The following is a 12,598-nucleotide window of genomic DNA, read 5'->3' as shown; positions in this document are numbered from 1 at the left end:
AGAGAGAGAGAGAGAGAGAGAGAGAGAGAGAGAGAGAGAGAGAGAGAGAGAGAGAGAGAGAGAGAGAGAGAGAGAGAGAGAGAGAGAGAGAGAGAGAGAGAGAGAGAGAGAGAGAGAGAGAGAGAGAGAGAGAGAGAGAGAGAATTTTAAGAATGGGTTTTGTGTGTGTACACTGAGAGCGTGGTAAGGAGAGGTGTGTGTATGTAGGAGCACGCCTTTAGCAGCACGTGGCCGTGTGTTGCTGTCTAGGACCACGTGAATAGGTGGTCGTGTATGTGTGTATGTGCAGATGTGTGCGTCAAAGAGTGTGTAAGTGTGAGTGAAGAGAAATTAGAGATAGGTAGAACAGTTCAGTCATTCACACGAAACCCCAATAGACACCGTAATGTTAGACACTTTAAACAGCACTTCAGATTGTAAATTTAAAATCTACGTTACTCGGGGTGAAGCTCGGCCTTTGTGTGTCCGTGCGTCGAGTCGGAGTAGACAAAGCGTCTGGTCACGTGGTCACCGAAACAGAGGTCACAGCGTCTGGTTGCTATGGCGACTGGAAACGAGCGAAAACTTAGCAAGATGACTTTAGCTTTAAGTTGATTTCGTTGGTTGGTTGAAGGAGACTATCAACTGAAGTAAAAGTAGTTTCAAGAAAATAAAACTTGGAAGAAAAATGAAAATAAACGCGAACAAAGCTTCCAAGGATGGAAGAAGGCGTGTCGTTTCTCTCTCTCTGGCGATGTGCACTGAGATCAGAGAAGCGCGGCATTTTGAAGGGGTTAAGCCCAGCCTCTTTAGGTGCATGACCCAATCGCCTGGAAGGGCGATTGTGACTACCTCCTGACGTTTTGCGGAGGCTCACGCCCCTTCCTAATAGTTATGGAGAAGCTAAATTTGTTCCTAACGTTAATAACACTGGAATTAATAAAAGAATGCGTCTTCTGAGATTTTGGGTCAAAGATTCAACACCGTTGAGATTTTTGGAAGAGAACAATACCGCGAACGACCATGCTATGGTCTAAAGTCATGAAAATGTAAGATTTTTCACTATAACAAGCATTTCATTCTTTGAGTATATCATAAAACTAGATTATATCGGTCTGATTTATAGGGACCGTGACATATAACACAAATACATTTCAAGAATACATTCGGAAAAGGGTGATTTTTGATCACAATGTCCGGGCATTTGAGCTCCTCTGTGTGTGTGGAGGGGATGCCAAATGTTCACAACTTCGAGTCCGATGCGTGAACTGCGTCCCCCTTTCTTTCCTGAGGGGGAGACCAGTATGTATGTATGTATGTGTGTTTTACAATCAATGGGCATAATATTTGGGATGAGGGATCATGCATACACCAAGAGAATACATTTTAAACATTTCACAAGACGATTTTGATTCACACGTGGTAGGATCTGTGTGTGTTTCTGTGTGTGTGTGTGTGTTGACACAGTTCGAGAGTTCAGGCTTGGCGCTGAACTTTTGTCCTTGAGGGAGGGGTGAGAGGTTATGTGTGTGTGCGCTTTTCTGGTCTTGATGAGATTATCAGTTTAGCACATCTGGTTAGACAGAGCTCTTTGTTTTCTGAACGTGTTAAATGAGTGTCTAAATGTAAATAAATGTCAGAGAGAGAATCCTTGGGGTTCTCCGAGATTGCTCTCATTGGTCAGCGGACGTTTGCCAAGCCATAAATCCGAGGTCAGCAGTAAAGGAATCTCTGTTTTCAGATAGACAGTTAATGATTTAGGTCATTTGTAGGCGCCGTTGGGTCTGGGGTCCAGGAAGGAAGGATCTTAAGACAATAGAGGTGTTTGTGGATTAGGACACCAGTGATTTAATTAAGTCTCAGAGCAGGAGGGGGTTTGAAGACAGGCTAATTTCAGTAAATTAACATATAGAGAGATAGAGCTGGTGATCTGACCATCTGATGTGCGTTACAATATATATATATATATATATATATATATATATATATATATATATATATAATACTATTTTTGTCAAAAATAAAGTCATAAACTAAGATGTTAGATGTTCCAATATTGGCTATATTCAAACTAATGAATACATATGATAAAATGTAGGCCTATAATCATTTTTTTACAAAGAAAGAGTACACTTGAAATATTGTTGAAATTGTAATTATTGTTGTAATTGTAACCTTTTTAATAAAATAGCAAAACATATTTACAAGATAGATGTAAGCAAAATTTTAAATGGTCAATATAAGGCTACGTTTACACGGAAACGATCTGAAGAGAAAACGCAAAAGTGATCACTTTTTATTCTGCGTTTAGACGAGCGTTATGGGGGGGAAATCTGCGTGCATACGGTGACGCAAAAGTGTGTGAAATTCAATGTAGTATGCACTCCAGGCGGCTAGGTGGCAATGTGAAGCACTGATCGGTGCCTTCACTGTCTAGCAGACTTTTGCGTTTTTACCGTGTAGACGGAAACGCGACGGTGGAGCGTTTTTAAGATTTCCACTCTGGAGGGTGGTTTCACTTTTTTGCGTTTTTAAGCCCCAAAAACGCCGTCGCCATCTAAACGAAAGGCATATCTGATAAAATATTTTTACGTTTTCACCCCGCGAGCGTTCTCGTGTAAACAGGGCCTAAGTCTTCCTCTAAATATATCTTTTGTCCTTGCATTCATTCTTGGCTCAGTCAGTGTCACACCTGAATGAATGGCTCATTATACAGAGTCATTACGCATAATGGGTGGGACATTGTATTCTCAGGTGTAAACTACTCCTCCTTCACGCCCCCCTCGCATATTGGCTTTCCAAGCAAAACCTGTTTTACACAATTTAAATCAATGTATTGTTTTACGTGAACGATAAAGCAAGACTATTTTCACATAATTTTGAAGCCAGAACTCGAAGCGACAACATCCATTAGTCAAAAGTCTTATTTAGTATGAGTTTTGTGGTCTTATTTCAGCAACTTTCATTTTTATTTTTTTCAATAACCACGCATAAACATTATTCTCTTAAAAATACAAACATCTACATACATGTTGCTCGCATATTATGGTTGCCCTGTTTGTGCTATATAGAGTGAATTTACACCTTTGCCATTATCATGTTTATAAATAACTGAAAAAAGCACAAATGTCAGGGCATGTCAAAACATCCCAAGGGCCCCAAAAACACCTTAGACCCCAGAGGGTTAAATTCATACTACTATACATATACTATTCATACTATTGGTTCCTCAGTCATAATATGAAAATATGATTCACTTGTCAGCTAAGATATTGAGGAGATTAAACTTTGCTTGTGTGTTAGAGGCATTCTGAGGGTTTGAAACATATGTACTGTGTACTGTTAAGCTCACCTGTTTCACTCAGGCTAGAGCTGGAGGGGGTGGAGGCCAACATCTCTCTTCTCCCATCTGCACTGTTCTGAATCCCGCTGTCTTTACTCCTCACTGCCATTACAAGAACACAGTCAAAACATGCATGAGCCATGAGAAAATTGCAGCAATATAACCTGGCATGCCATAGTGTTGTTACACAATGAACAGGTGGGGAATATAACAAACTCAATTCAAAATGTCAAATATTTAATTAGTCTGGCTCCATAAAGTCAGCTCATAACAGACAGAGACAGAAAAGCACTAATTCATGTAATAAGACACTTACAGCTTTGCAGCTTTGAGGATGTATCAAAGTAGGAAAAAAGAGAATCAAGCTCATCGGGGCAGAACAGTGAATCACGTCGTACCTCCTGACCACTAAAGGAAGCTGTTCACAGTGGAAGGGAAAACAAAGAAGCATTATTTTTCAGTCAGAAAAACCCCCATCTGGCTGAAAGATACAACTGATTCCAGCCAGTATCCTGCCTTTGATCTGCAGTCTCCCAGCATTCACCTGAGGTACTGGAGGCAGTTCGGAGTTTGGGTGTGGGAGGGGGAGGCCGCGGGGGAAGAAAATCCATGTTTCCCTTTATACGTTTGTCAAGTTTTCTAAACGTCATGATCTTTTCCTTCTGCTCCTGGGCTGTAGGTTTCAGGACAAACCTCTTTTCTACATACTTAGCACGGATGAAGGCTTCAATCTCCTGTCTTGGATTGCACAGACAGAAATGCAAACAAGTATTAAGAATATTTATTACACTTTATGTAGATATGGTGACTGTGAGGCCATTTACCTAATAAAGTGGCTGGTATTTCTAAATAATAATGTTAAACAGTGGAATTCATTACATAAGATTCTGGAAATAAATCTCCACCAATCAGAGAATAGAAATTAGCACATTGTGTCAAAAGAACTCTTCAGCACCGCCCACTCCCATGAAGCACTGAGAATGACACACAAAATCCTATGCTGTTAAACTACTTAAATATTTGTATGTATATTTTGCAATAAACTTTTAATATGTTTCATGGAACCCTTGCAATGTGTTTAAATTTAAAACGCTAAGCCCTTGATCACTTGGAATCTGCTATGGTGCTGATTTATTATTTACACCCCCAGTTTTTTATTATTATTATTATTTATGCACCATTCTATAGGCGTGCATGTATGATTGGGCTGTTAAAAATATAACTTTTAAAACTACTAAACTAAAACTTAAACTAATTAAAGTTAAAAACCTTCAAAACGTCAAACTTCAAGCTTTTAAAACTTCTTCAAACTTTCTGGCAAGTCTTTTTCATGCCAATTTAAAGTTTGTCGTTTTGAAGATTTTCAGTTTAGAAATATTAGATAGAATGGAAAATTTGTCTCGATTGATTAGAAATAGTACATAGAATGGCAGCTAAAGGAGTCTAATGGGCCTCTCCAACTGTCAAAATTTGAATTTAGTTTGGAGAAAGAAAGAAAGAAAGAAAGAAAGAAAGAAAGAAAGAAAGAAAGAAAGAAAGAAAGAAAGAAAGAAAGAAAGAAAGAAAGAAAGAAAGAAAGAAAGAAAGAAAGAAAGAAAGAAAGAAAGAAAGAAAGAAAGAAAGAAAGAAAGAAAGAAAGAAAGTTTTAAAATCTTGAAGTTTAATTTAGAGAGTTGGAGTTAGAATAAAAGGGATTAGATAGATAGATAGATAGATAGATAGATAGATAGATAGATAGATAGACAGACAGACAGACAGACAGACAGACAGACAGACAGACAGACAGACAGACAGACAGACAGACAGACAGACAGACAGACAGACAGATAGATAGATAGATAGATAGATAGATAGATAGATAGATAGATAGATAGATAGATAAGAAAGAAAGAAAAAAGAAGGAAAGATAACTAATGAAAGAAAGAGTTAGTTAAAAAGATATATAGATAGATAGATTACATCCCCCCTATATTATTATATATAATAATATATATATAATATAATATATATATTATTATTATATATATTATATATATATATATATATATATATATATATATATATATATATATATATATATATATATATATATATATATATTATAATATATATATTATAATATACATTATAATAAATATTAAATGTTAAATAATTCAGACAAACAAAAATGATAATACAATAAACTGTGTTAAAAAACAGGCATCTTAAGGCTACAACAAGTATTAAATGCGGTTAAATGTCAAAATAACATCATCAATCATACACTAGATTCGTGTGGGATGGGGGGTAAATTAAGTGCAATTTGCTGTGACGTCACAATCATGCACTGTTAGACCTTACCAGGTTTTTTCACAGTAAAATACTGGCAACACTGTTGCCAGTAATTTACTGTTAATTGTAAAAATTTTTTTACTGTAATCTACAGTATGTTACTGTGAAAATGCACTAAATTAAAACTCGAGTTTACTAATTTCACTTGCAGAAACAGACTGCCTTAAATTGACCAACTGTCCGTTAAATGTATTAACTAATATGTATAATGCATAACTAATGTGAGCAAAGTATTACAGTGAATTTATTTCATTTGAACTACAAAAACTATTGAACATAAAAAGACTTCTCCTGGACTGAAGCACAGGCTCTCTTCAGCACAATGGTGACCCAAAAAAACAAAATTTTACAGTAAACTACTGCCAACAGTGTTGCCAGTATATACCAGTTTTATAACTTACAGTTTATTACTGTTAAAATACATTTTGTGGGTGTGACTTTTTATCTTACACTGTTAACCCTTTCAACCCCACAGGAAAATCCAATAAATATTATAGCTCAATAACTATTATTAATATGTTGAATAATAAGTGAATAAGTGAAATAAGTGATTGTTGAGCATTAGTGATGAACACCTGCTGTTAACAAGCAGAATCACTGAAGGAAAGAGGAACACAAGAACAGAAAATAGAGAAACACAAGAACTACAACTGACTTCCAGCCATTACACATTATTACACTTACTATTACCAGTATGACGTTTTATTTCTTTCATACATCTACAGAAGTTGTTATTAAGATGTTTAATTGAAAATGTTTGGTTTGAAGTTACCATGAACGAGATCAGTGTTTGCTTTAGTTGGGATGCTCACCCTTGACTTTTTAATATTAGTTTATCAATTGGTGCTTGAACTGTGTTTTTGCAAGCAACACTTGTGCACACACACAATATGTGAATGATTGCAGTTATATTGATTATGATGACAAAAGCATCATATAGCCTGTTAATTCACTTAGTCTCATTCAGTTTTTAATCCTGTATCAAAAGTGTTACATTACCACCACTGTGAAACTACAGTAATAAGTAATGATGATGATTTTTTTTAACACATTATGTACAACCTAAAAAAGAAACAGAGCTACAATGTGTTGTAGAAACATAGAGATATCAAAAACCTGCACGTCTCTCATCAGTGGTGGCAATAATTAATTTTTATTTATTTATTCATGCAGCAGTGCATGCTTAAAGTTTTATACTATCCTGGAACCCAGGATGCATTGCGACATGAAACGTACTCGGTTACATTAGCCTCTCTAGAAGAGGAAACGAGTATTGCGTAAGTTGCTTACGCATCGGGAAAGTCTTCTTTCTTCGAGATCTGAAGCCAAAAAATTATGCTTAATTTTGTATTCATTGTCAACGCAGTGCGGCAGCCGGCAGACCAAGGCAGGCTGTATAAGCGTGCTCATTGGCTGCTCGGCGGCAACTGCTTAAGCCTATCAGTGAGCCCCCTGAAACGTGGCCTCCAATGAGGGCGCTTCGCGCCCTCCACACCCTTCTAACCGTCAAGATGGGTGTGGCCAGCGTGTATATAACCAGGGCTCACAGGCTAAATATCTGGTTTTCGCAGTCTGAAGCGCAAAAGCTCGTGGCGCGACACGGCAGGTTACGCAATACTCGTTCCCTCTTCTAGAGAGAACCGAGGTTACATTAGGTAACCAAGTACGTTCTCTTACGAGAGGTTCTCTCGTATTGCGTAAGTTGCTTACGCATCGGGAACCCTTTGTCAACGCCGTGCGCGCCGAGCATCCAGCCCATGAATCCCAGGGAGACCGGGGAAAAACATTATGCTGGAATAGGTGGCCGGTCGGAGAGACGGGCCAACACAGTACAAAGCACTTCACTCAGTATATAAAATAGAGCGGTGCGGCCGGTCTATAAGCATATATCAGTGCAAAACAGTAGGGCCGGCAGCGCAAGCCCACACAGTACATAAGCACTCATTAGGGTAAGAAAAGAGCGACATAATCGGTCTTTTACGAAGAGAGTAATCCCCCGCGCCACAGAGTGGAATACGGCCGGCCAGCACCGGTAAACAGCGCGTAACGGGTAATGAGAAACAGAGCGGCCCAGCCGGTCTGAGTATAAAACCCTTCACCCTAAGTACCATACCAGAAATATCACCAGCATGTGAACGTAGTCTGCACATAAGCGACTGGGCAGAGCATATATGTCACTTATACTGACAGTAATTTCGCCTGTAAGGTGGGAACTTCCAGGTTATAAAACCTCACGAATGTCGATGGGGAGGCCCAGCCCGCCGCCATACAAATATCGTGGATAGAAATTCCACTGGACCAGGCCCACGAAGAGGCCATGCCTCTAGTAGAGTGGGCTCTGATACCCAGAGGGCACTGCAGGTGTTTGGAGGCATAAGCTGCTGCAATCGCGTCCACTATCCACCTGGACAGGCTCTGTTTCGAGGTGGCGAGACCCTTGGTGCGTCCGCCGAAGGAAACAAAGAGCTGCTCGGAACACCTGAAAGCGGCGGAGCGCGTGATGTAAGCTCTCAGCGCCCGGACAGGGCATAGGAGGTTATCACTGTCCCCATTATCGGATGCTGGTAGAGCCGAAAGGGAAATGATTTGTGCTCTAAAAGGGGTTCCAATCGCTTTGGGGATGTAACCGTGTCTCGGTCTGAGAATGACTTTCGAGTTGTTCGGTCCTAACTCAAGACATGCAGGGCTAAAAGATAGCGCGTGCAAATCCCCCACGCGTTTTACTGAAGACAGAGCTATCAGAAAAACGGTTTTAAGCGACAGGTACTTTAAATCCACGGATTCGAGCGGTTCAAAGGGAAACTCCTTCAGGGCCTCCAGGACCAAGGACAGATCCCAAATAGGAACCGAGGGGGGCCGCGGGGGATTCATCCGTCTAGCTCCTCTGAGGAAGCGGATAATGAGCTCGTTCCTTCCTATTGCCCGGCCGCGCGTCATCTCAGCGAACGCTGCAATAGCCGCCACATACACTTTGAGCGTGGAAGGGGACCTGCCCTTGTCCAACAGCTCTTGTAGGAAGGGGAGCACCCGCGGGACCCCACATGCACGTGGATCCAAGCTCTTTGTAGCGCACCTTTTAGAAAACACCGACCATTTAGACGCGTAGAGCCGTCTCGTGGAGGGGGCTCAAGACTGCGTGATCGTGTTCACGACCCCTTCTGGCAGGCCAACGGGTATCCGTTGATTACCCATGCATGCAGAGACCATCGTTCTGGATGGGGATGCCAGATCGATCCACCGGCTTGGGAGAGGAGATCCTTTCTCACCGGGATCGGCCATGGGGATGAGTGCGACAGCCTCACTAGCTCTGGGTACCAGGTTTGGTTCTCCCAACGCGGGGCTATAAGAAGCACTGGGTGGTGCGTTTCCCTGATCCTCAAAATGACCTGTGGTAACAGGGAGATCGGGGGAAAAGCGTACAGCGGGAGGCTGGGCCATGTCTGGGACAGCGCGTCCTCGCTTTTCGAGAAAAAATTCGGGCAGTGAGCGTTGTCTCTCGACGCAAAGAGGTCGATCTCCGCTCTGCCGAATAGGCGCCAGAGAAACTGGACTGTCTGGGGGTGCAGGGACCATTCTCCCGGGGGAATGTTGTCCCTGGACAGTCTGTCTGGACCGACATTCAGGTGGCCCGGCACGTGAGCGGCTCTCAGCGAGCGCAACGAGCGGTGAGCCCACACGAGAAGGCGTTCTGTCAGCTTGCACAGGTTGCTGGATCTGACACCGCCCTGTCGGTTCACATAGGATACCACGGACATGTTGTCCGAGCGGACTAGCACATGGTGATCCTGTATGAATGGGAGGAAGCGTTTGAGCGCGTTCTCGACCGCTATCATCTCCAAACAGTTTATGTGGAGGCATTTCTCCTGGTCCTGGTCTCGAAAAGAGCGCCCCAACCTGAGGTGGAAGCGTCCGTCGAGATAACTTTGCGGTGTGAGATGGCTCCCATTGTCACTCCCCGCTGGTACCAGTCGGCCGCTAACCAGGGCTTCAGTGCTGAAACGCAGCTCTGAGTCACTCTGATTCGGATGCCGCCGGAAGCCCAGGCTCTGTGAGGCACTCGGCATTCAGCCAGCGTTGTAGCGGGCGCATACGTAACAGACCCAGCTGAAGCACTGCTGCAACTGAAGCCATACAACCCAGCATCCTCTGAAATGTCTTGAGAGGTGCGGTGCTGCCCGGCTGGAAGGACGCGGCCAGGCGTCGAATGCAGCGCGTGCGCTGTGTCGACAGGCGGGCCGTCATTGCCACAGTGTCCAGATCCAAACCCAGAAAAGAGGTTGATTGACTGGGCACTACCGAGCTCTTGGTCCAGTTGACCGTAAGCCCCAGGCTGTCCAGGTGGCTTAGAAGCACTGTTCTGTGGGCGATGAGTTCGGCCTCTGACTGTGCTAGATTCAGCCAATCGTCCAAGTAGTTCAGAATTCGCATTCCCCGACCCCTCTGGGGAGCGAGAGCCGTGTCCATGCACTTCGTAAATGTACGGGGTGCCAATGACAGGCCGAAAGGCAGGACGGTGTACTGATATACCTGACCGTCAAAGGCGAATCTCAAGAATGGCCTGTGACGGGGTATTATCTGGATCTGAAAGTACGCGTCTTTTAGATCAAGAGATATAAACCAGTCCCTCGGGCGAATTTGCGCGAGAATTTGCCTGGTTGTGAGCATTTTGAACGGTCTTCTCATAAGAGCCTTGTTCAAACGTCTCAGAACCAAAACTGGTCTGAGAGCTCCGTCCTTCTTGGGAACGAGGAAATAACGGCTGTAAAAGCCTAACTCGCTCATAGAAGGGGAAACCGGTTCTATAGCCCTTTTGCACAGAAGTGTAGCTATTTCTGCTCGAAGTAGATGTGCTACTTCCCCATTCACTCTGGTCTCGGTACGCGCTTCAAAGCGCGGAGGGCGGCGAGCGGCGAGCGAACTGCAGAGTATAGCCCTGTTTCACTGTGCTTAGCACCCATTCTGACGCGCCTGGAATAGCTTCCCACGCTTTCGCGTGTGCAGCCAGGGGCCGCTCATCGCGGACTCGAGAGCTCGAAACGGAGGGGCGGGCGTGGCGCGCGCGCTCCCGGTGCTTAGATACGGCGGGTCGCATGCAGCGATAACTGGCCGTTTCACACACAGCGACCCGGTGGCTTTGGACGGGGAACATACAGTGTGAGGCACGACGCTTGACAGCGGCGTCGGGGGCGAAGTATTCGAGAGAATGTGTGAGCGCGTGGGAGCGGGCACAGCATCTGTATTTAGAACATGACCGGTCGTGAGGGGATGTGTAACAGAGCGGGCAGTGAGTGTGGGCACAGCGGGGTGGACACGTGACCTACTTTTAACAGAGCGGGCAGTGAGTAGGTGTGGGCGGCACGGTGAGGTGGACACGTGACCTACTTTTAACACTCGAGCGGCTTCTGCCTACTTTATGAGAGTGGGCTCTGTGAGAGACACAGGATTTATAGTGCTTGTGTGCAGGGGTGAACACGGAAACGTGGGCACATTCACTGCATTTGAAACACATACGGTGTGAGCTGTGCAACCGGACATTATGCTCATTTGAGATTTCTCTGGGTCGCCGTGAGAACGGTGGTTGCGCGCAGGCGAGCGGGTAGATATACCGGTTCGTTGGCTGCGAGGTAAACATCTGCAGTAGCCGTGGCAACGGGGACTGACAGAGCGTGAAGCTTTGACGGTGGTCCAGCCGCAGCGGGACTTAACCGTCTTTTCTTCCCTCGTGTATACGCTCATAAATAATCGAGCACCATGTGGTGCGAGAGGCGGGTTCGCTTTCTGTATGTAAGAAAAGCAGGCCGCGAGCTCGGAGAAGCGAACAGTAAAAAAATGTATCTGCCGTGATAGCTGGGCTCAAACACGGGTCTCTGGCGTTACAGCCTATGATTCTGCCACTGGGCTACAGGGGAGAACACATTAGCTTTCGGTTAGCGCGAGCATATAAGAGTACGACCTCATGTTTGTTTGCAGTCGTGCGTGTATTAAAAACAGGCTCGTTTACTGCAATAGTAATATTTCCAGCCGCCTGAACTTAAGAGGGGACTGAGAAATGTTTGAGAATTGGCGGTTTGTCCGGCCACAGCGGGACGAAAACACTCTCTCTCCTCTTTTCGCCGGTGAGTGAGGCGCGCGCGCTGAACGTTGCTCGTGACCGTCCGCTCTGTCATCCCTTGTGAACGGCGCAATGTGCGCGGCCCAACAAGGGGGAGTGCGGGTTCGCTTTCTGTATGTAAGAAAAACTGGCCGCGAGCTTGGAGAAGCGAACAGCATAATTTTTTATCTGCCACGAGAGCCGGGATCGAACCCGGGTCTCTGGCGCAAAAGCCTATGCTTTTCAAGTGTCTATCAACACTTGATGGCTGCTCTGTTAAGTCTTCGTCGTCGGTTAGGAACCTGGGTCTGCTCTTTGATACCAATCTTTCATTTGAAATTCACGTGTCTAGTATCTGTAAAACTGCATTTTTCCATCTTAAAAATATATCTAAATTACGTCATATGCTCTCATTTACAAATGCGGAACAATTAGTTCATGCGTTCATGACCTCAAGGCTAGATTATTGTAATGCTCTACTGGGTGGTTGCCCTGCACGCTTAATAAACAAACTACAGCTAGTTCAAAATGCAGCAGCTCGAGTTCTTACCAGAACCAGGAAGTATGACCATATTAGCCTGGGTCTGTCAGAACTGCACTGGCTCCCTATTAAACATCGCATCAATTTTAAAATATTGCTGATCACGTACAAAGCACTAAATGGTTTAGCTCGGCAGTACTTGAGCGAGCTCTTAACGCATTATAGTCCTTCACGTCTATTGCGATCTCAAAATTCCGGCCAGTTGATAATACCTAGAATATCAAAATCGACTGCTGGCGGTAGATCCTTCTCCTATTTAGCACCAAAACTTTGGAACAGCCTTCCTACCATTGTCCGGGAAGCAGACACACTC

General features: G+C 44.0%; 1 protein-coding gene across 1 annotated transcript in view; it reads right to left on the bottom strand.

Annotated features, from left to right (window-relative positions):
• The window catches only part of acap2a (ArfGAP with coiled-coil, ankyrin repeat and PH domains 2a), a gene marked incomplete at both ends in the record, with an annotated part of 121,371 nt that overhangs the window by 18,416 nt on the left and 90,357 nt on the right, over positions 1–12,598 (bottom strand). Inside the window, 3 exons of the mRNA XM_081374560.1 lie at positions 3,332–3,424; positions 3,639–3,740; positions 3,867–4,060. Coding sequence (XP_081230686.1) covers positions 3,332–3,424; positions 3,639–3,740; positions 3,867–4,060 — 389 coding nt within the window. The remainder of the gene's footprint in view (positions 1–3,331; positions 3,425–3,638; positions 3,741–3,866; positions 4,061–12,598) is intronic.

This window comes from Scardinius erythrophthalmus (genome assembly GCF_964197995.2).
Source record: "Scardinius erythrophthalmus genome assembly, chromosome: 9".
NCBI lineage: Eukaryota > Metazoa > Chordata > Actinopteri > Cypriniformes > Leuciscidae > Scardinius > Scardinius erythrophthalmus.
The sequence above is the reverse complement of the archived record's forward strand: the minus strand, read 5'-3'. Positions and strand labels throughout refer to the sequence as shown.